Source organism: Nicotiana attenuata, unplaced genomic scaffold (assembly GCF_001879085.1).
Source record: "Nicotiana attenuata strain UT unplaced genomic scaffold, NIATTr2, whole genome shotgun sequence".
In the NCBI taxonomy this organism is placed as follows: domain Eukaryota; kingdom Viridiplantae; phylum Streptophyta; class Magnoliopsida; order Solanales; family Solanaceae; genus Nicotiana; species Nicotiana attenuata.
This window is the reverse complement of record NW_017671946.1, coordinates 111,305-118,589: the sequence shown is the minus strand read 5'-3', so window position 1 is coordinate 118,589 and position 7,285 is coordinate 111,305. Positions and strand designations below refer to the sequence as shown.

The 7,285-nt window shown below is 32.8% G+C and overlaps 1 protein-coding gene across 2 annotated transcripts; it reads right to left on the bottom strand.

Moving 5' to 3' along the window:
* Positions 1-2,565: 2,565 nt before the first annotated feature.
* LOC109210990 lies at positions 2,566-5,049 on the bottom strand. 2 transcript variants are annotated; one of them, XM_019374475.1, is made up of 3 exons: positions 4,826-5,049; positions 3,192-4,263; positions 2,566-3,106 (listed from the first exon to the last, which is right to left on the bottom strand). In XM_019374475.1, the coding sequence occupies exons 2-3, from the start codon at positions 4,223-4,225 to the stop codon at positions 2,956-2,958; spliced, it is 1,185 nt and encodes a 394-aa protein (XP_019230020.1). In that variant the 5' UTR covers positions 4,226-4,263; positions 4,826-5,049; the 3' UTR covers positions 2,566-2,955. The 2 variants fall into 2 exon arrangements, with proteins under 2 accessions (XP_019230020.1, XP_019230021.1); XM_019374476.1 differs by lacking the exon at positions 4,826-5,049 and adding an exon at positions 4,642-4,777.
* Positions 5,050-7,285: the final 2,236 nt, after the last annotated feature.

The window sequence follows — 7,285 nt, the reverse complement described above, 5'->3', positions numbered from 1 at the left end:
CAACATCTAAGCCCTACTACAACTATTTTGCACTCACCTCCAGATCCAATAAAAAGGATAATCCAAGAAGACAAAAATGAAGCATCTACTACTAGACTAGTATCTAGCTCCGTATGTAATACACTAGCAGTGTTTGGAAACCTAAGTATTATCCCTACTATTACTAATAGCGATGTAATGCCTCTGTAACCTTTATTAATGAAATTATCCTTTTTCCAAAAAAAAAAAAATAATCTTCTACCCTGTTCTCTCAGTTTTTTAGTAATTTTGGTACACCTGGAAATGACATACCGGATTACTAAACTTATGTTTTATGTTTTTTAATGTAATTTTAATTTTAGTGTATCCTCCTTTGATGTACTTTTAATTCTAATGTATTTTTATTTTATGTATTGTTAATTTTCTTTTTTAAATTTTAGTTTTTACTTTTCAATTTTAGCAACATTAGATATCTTACATTTGCATTTTTTATTTTTAAATAATGGTTATACTTCTTTTTATACAATTATAATAATAATAAAATTAACTTATAATTTTATATAAATATAATATATACAAAAATTAATATATCAAAAATATAGGATATAAAATTAAAATTATAAAGATCTTAATATAAATTAATTATATACACAATATATGATAAATTAAAAGTTCAAAAAAATAAAAAGATGAATAAAATAATAATAAATCAAATGGTGTTGATGAATAGTGTCACATCAAATTTGGTGTGACACTATTCACACACTAAAATGGTGCAAAATTTGGTGTTCCATTGGAGCAAAAAAACACCAAATTTAGATTTGGTGCAAAAAATAGTGCACTATTGGAGATGCTCTTAGAGTGTTGTCGGGTATCGGTTTATACTGGACTGGCTTAATTTTGCAGTTCTTGGACTTCATTTTAGTGGATTTGAGGCTTCTTTACATTAAGCAAATTAACGTTCACTTACAATTTTCGCTCTGTCCGGTGGTTTTTACCTGGCTTGTAAGGTTTTGGATTACCAATTAAAAGATCATTTGATAGTAATGAGTTTCTAACCAAATCTCCCTTCTCTTCCTTAAATGAGTAATTNATAGTTCGAGTTACTCGGTGTGCCTGTTTCCATCATATCAGATACGAGGCCCTCAAGTTCAAGTTTACCAGTTTTTGGACGAGCCGTACACGGGTGAGTTGGGGACCCCGGGTAGAGCTCAACACAGCATTCCATCCGCAGACCGACAGGCAATCGGAGCGGACAGTTCAGATTCTGGAGGACATGCTTAGAGCTTGTGTGATTGACTTTGGAGGGCAGTGGGATCAGTTCTTGCCTTTGGCCGAGTTTGCTTACAACAACAGTTATCAGTCCAGCATTGAGATGGCTCCATTTGAGGCATTATATGGTAGGCGATGCCATTCTCCTATTGGGTGGTTTGAGCATTAATTAGCAATGGAATTGACCATATTAACCTTTACTATCTCACATAAACACTCCTAACACATATTCCAACACCATTTACTTCAAGGACAATGTAGGAAAAAAATAATTAATTCATTCTTAAAATCTGGAAAAATCACTTATTTTGGACCACAAGAAAAAGGCCAAAAAAATCACTTATTTTGGACCGGAGGGAGTACAGAAAGAAACCAGGAATAGTGATAGTGCTTTGGCTAAGGCAATCCATAGTTTAGTAGTGCCTTCAGACTTCAAATATGGCAGCTCATGACCCAACATTCTCTCAATCTCCCAACAGTGTTCTCAGGGAAACCGATCAATCTCTTAATAACAGTGGAAGAGTCTACCTTTCCAATTGCAGTTGAAGCACAAAATTAAAGCCAAAGGGGCTTCTTAAAGATGAGGATGTCTCAACTCTCAAGTAGTTAGAATAAACAAACATGTCTGTGCTAATCTAAAAGCTAGAGAAAAAGAATAAAAAGACAGCTTCTCATGTAACACAGCAGAACATATCATGTCCTAAACTGAAGCAGAATTGGTGCAGTTAAATCTGAAGGAATAGAATGGAGCTACAAAGTATTGGTACAACAACTACTACACCTCGACCCCAATGTCTGCTCCATTTAAGCTCATCTCAGACCAATATTGTACAAAATAGAAATAAAAGGCATTAGAAGTTCTCGATATTTTCTATGGACACGTAAAGCTGGTAGTACTAAGAAACTCCTAGAAAACATAGGACCTAAACATACTAACATGACTAAAATACATTCCCAACATGTCTACCAAGTACATTCAAGAAAAAAGATAACAAGTTAAGGATCAAAGTAAAGAGCTAGAATTCAGGGAGCAATTGGTTTTGAGGGGTATTTGAAGAACAACAGAAACCTCAAGAGCCTATGCTATCTTCACCTGAGTAGAAGGCCAAATCAAAATTTACTCGAATAGGCGACCATCACACAATCACTCAAGTCTGAATCACAATCAAGAAACCATCACACAAGTCACAAACACTTTGACATAAGCAGACAATCGAATTCTATTAGCAGTAAACAATGAGGACAACAATATATATGGCCTAGTGTGTTAGAAGTAATACTGGTATGAGTTAGTGATACACTACTAGAGTAACATTTAGAAGAAATATATGTAGTCATGAAACATTTATATTCATCAGACTTTGCCAAAGTATTTAGCAAGTGAGAAACCAAAAATTGGGGAGCCACAAGGATGGGCTACAACCCTTGTAATTAAGATTCTTTTTCAGAGATTATACTCCACTATTACATATCAGATTCAGAACTATGTAAAGCAAAACTTGCTGTTTGCGATTGTTTAACCACTAAGACCATGAGAAAGGAAAGACAGTTCACACAAATAGCAATACATTCTCTGATCATCCATGGCTGCACACAGATGCACAAAAAAAACAGCTCTTAGGAAACAGATGATCAGGGTTTCTACTTGTTAAAACCGTGTGGCCGTTTCGTCAATCATGGGCTTAGTAGTGCAATTGCAGCATCCTATGTAGCAATGAACAAGCCAGTCTCAAAAACTTCATCCCGGCTGTTTGGCTTAATTGTGTTTTCAGAATCATTATTGAGTTTCTCCATCTCCTCATCAATCAAAATCGCCTCGGAACGGCAGTTCAAGCTGCAAAAAGCTTTCTCACCTCTGCAAAAAGACATCATACATATTTTCATTGTCAAAATCATTGAGTCACTAAAACCATTTAAAATTGCAACGAATATGAACAGACCTGTACATGTAAATATCTTCTCCATCCAGCTTCTTCTTGCAAGAGTAACAGAACCTCAAAAAATCGCTTGAAGGATACGAAGTGAGAACCTCCGAGCTGTCAGCCACCTCAGGCAATGTGGTTTTCTCGTTTGCATTCTTACAAAAATTGGTCAACTCATTGTTGTGACATTCTAAAATGCAGTCACCAAAAATATGAGTTACTTTGGCATTAGGTCCATGGGTTCTCACACAGGTATAGTCCTCAGAAAGTTCAATGTCACTCGCCGAAATAGCACCAACTAAGCTAGTGCTAGAGCCAACCGGTGTTGGCATAGGACCCAACTTTGAGCAACCTCTAGCACATTGAGTATGTGAAACCACAGGATTTGTTCCATTTTCAGAACCAAAATTCAGGGAATGATTCGCCAAGCTTGCAAAATGTGCAATAGACCTACCGGAGTCTAGAGAACAAGAACGAAAATTTCTCGACAACTCATGCTCTAATGGAGCTTCTCCAATTCCAAACACAACATCAGAATTGCCCTTTTCAAGATTGGAGCTTTTGGACAAGGTATGAGGAAAAATCGAGATATTTTTAGGGAGTGACTTAGGTTCCTCAACACAGGTCTGAAAATTCTGTGTCTTGATCCTCATTTGTGTGCCAAAAAGAATATTTTTACTATCCGATGATCGGAGAACTTTCCCCGATTTCTTCATCTCATCATCATTATCAAGAGAATCTACAATGCCAAGGCCTACTTTAGTGCAACAACCCCAGGTAGCCTTATTCCTAAAGGGGTTACCCAAATTGGAAAAGACCCTAAAATCAAGTGGAGAAGTAGGACTTCTCACTGAATCAGATTCTGAGCTAACCTTAGTAGGATTATTGAGCCCAACAAACACACCAGCAGGAACAGGAACATTGAAAAAGTTGTTATTTTTATTATGTTTCCTATTAGCCAACAACACATCCGATTGAGAATAGGAATCTGAGATCAAATGTTGTCCCATGTTTTGAACTTTGTGGTGTGATCTGCTCCTCTTCCTCAGCATTCTCCCTTGAACCCTCTGCCCTAAAACTCCACCAACACCTGCATCAAAATCAAGATTGTTTTCCCTTAATACCTAAAATATAAAAAATCATCAAGTATGTGAAAAGTACAAAAAGAAAAACAAATGATAAATTTAAGAAAAAAAGATCATACATCTAAAGAATAGCTACATTGAACAGATATTTCAAGAATCCAATACCCAGATAAATTATTGACGGAAGGGGAATTTTTTTTTTTTCAAGAAAAATAAATATAGTCAGAAATAAGAAAAAGAGTCAAAATCGAAGAGTACTAAGAGTCAACAAGAGAAAACCCCGAAAATGTAGATTATATAAATATTTGAAACTATGATGAATAACCAAAAGCTAATGAAAATAAAAATAAAAATATCAACATTGACATATCTAATCAACAAACCACATAAACCCCATTTCTCAAGAAACCAACTTTGAGTGATGCATCGCACAATAATCTTTAACAATCAAAAGCTGGGTTTTTGTTTTTTATTTTTATTTTTTCTTGACGGTTTTCAATATTTTTTTAAAAAAAAATTATTTTTCTTTGAAGGGGAGAGATGAACATAGAGGGAAAAGCAAACAACCTAAGGTAGATTTATTTCCAGAAGCTTCAAAGAACTGAATGCAAGAAAAAAATGCACCAGTGATAATGAAGAGCTCTTTCCCCTTTCTCTCTCTCTTTATCTCTCACAGTTTCTTGTGTGTGTGTGTGTGTGTGTTGTGTGTGTGTGTGTGGCTTCTTCAGTACATCTCTCTCTCTCTCTTACATTGCATCAAAATCAGTAACAGTGAGAGCTTCTCATATACTCATTTCATTTTCTCTTTCTGTATCAAATGTTATGGATATACGGAGTAAATACAAAGAATATACCTCTATAACTACAGTGTAGAAACATACTATTTACCAAAAATTAAATGTAAGTAATTAAAAAAAAAACATGCTAGTAAGCTAAAAACTGATATTAATTTAAATGTATTGATGGAGTAAAAGTTCTTTATACCTTCGATGAATATTAAGTTAATTTTTTTTGGAACATATATATATATATATATATATATATATATATATATATATATATATATATATATATACCAAAGTAGAATGTATCTGCCACAGTTTTTCCACCAAATTCACTAAAACAATCAATTAATTGGTTTTTGGTTAATTTTCTTTTTTTGTTATAGTTTTTGGTCAATATTAAAACATTAAATATGCACATTCTTTATTCATTTTGGGATAAAGTAGGAACGATTTAGAAAATAAGAAAAGAAATCCTTACGTTTAGATCTTACACTTTAAAGAGTTATTTTCATTTTGTTCAATTTATTTAAGACAATTTGAACAAAATTGTGACTTAAATATTTTGTATTAGAAAAAAGTTATTTTAAAAAAAAAAAGGTCAAGTCATGCTTTATCTTCCAATTACTTTCTGTTGCGTCTTATTATCTGGTATAATAATTATGGATAAGGATGGATTAATATGATCTGACAAGTGTTAAAGATATTTTATGACTAGTTGAACTACTTACTAAATATGTTAGTTAGGTTATTTATATAAGTAAACATTTTTTGTTTTTACAATAAATGGATCTGAAAATGAAGATGCATTTATTATCCTTGCACGAGTATACCCCAATTTTTTTACCACAGCATAGTGTCATGTATTAATTGTTTATTTTATATTTCGGTAGTTTCGATGAAACATTAACGTACCAAGTTGACAAGAGACATAAGAATTTTTTTTTTTAATAAATTGTTGGGAGCATAAAAAGGATTATGAATAGATTATTTGTTATAAATCATTCTTTAATCACATCATTTTTTATTACTGACATCTTTATTGAGCTTGATATATCTCCTAGATGATGCATTATTTGGATAATTAAGTAAGTAGGTAAACAATGGTAATATGGCCGAATTCGTCTTTTCTTTTTCAAACTATGACCGAATTAGTTAAAGTCAGATGAAAAAATATTCACATTCGTCCTTGTATTATCCAAAATTATTAAACTTTTTTTGTTAGATTTTATTCATTCATACCTTATCTTTAGCAAATAGTCATATATATGCCCTTGCGATTAACTATGTTTTTCTTTTCATGAAATGGATGGCTTTTATTTGCCAACATTTTCGAGAAAAACATCCAAATTTATCCTCCCTTTTTGACTATAGTATAAAATTAACCCCGGGTTAGAATTTATAAGGGCACAAGCGCAAAAATGATATTTTTTCCTAACAACATAAGTAATATTAGATCAAAAGTTTAACGAAACTTAAGTTGCTCAGTTTCGGATAACATAGGGATAAATTTGACCATTTACCCAAGGTTTAATATTCAAGGCCAATACAGTCTTTTCAACACTGTAAATAATCTTTTTGGGAAATTTTGGTAAAGTTAAAATAAAGATGTGGTACTCAGCAATATGTACCGCAAATATACTTGTAGTACATGGTGGGTCGTACTTTATTCAATTGCATGTGAATTTTGGAATTTGGTGCTTTTATTAAAAACAAAAATCATTATACATTAGAAAAAGATGGAAAAAGAAAATAAAAATAAAAGAAAAAAAGTGGGAAGGGTAGGGTATAGATTTTGAAAAGGGCACCCTTTTTCAGAGTTTCAGTTACCTTTTTTTTGGTGATGATGATTCATCACTAGACGACAAACTTAAACACCTTGTAGGGTCCTCACAATTTCTTTTTCTTTTTCTAATTATTCTTTTCCACTTTGCTTTTGTTAATATATTAAATTCATTTTTTTTGTTCCCACCCGTCCATATAACGGGGAGATGTGATTAGGTATGATATGAGTTAACATGATCTTAAAAGAAGGTTATGAACGTTGAAGATTAAGGTAAAAGGTTAGTAGTTAGTAAAGCGTATTTCCTTTACATATCGATAGCTTTAGTATTACTCTAGTTGCGGCTTGTTCTTGGATTCATATTATTCCCTAATATTGCTTTTGTTTCGGTTTAATTTGTAATATCCCGCTGCTGCTTATGTTTTCTTTTCATGACTTATTCGTTTTTTGTATTGCATTTCC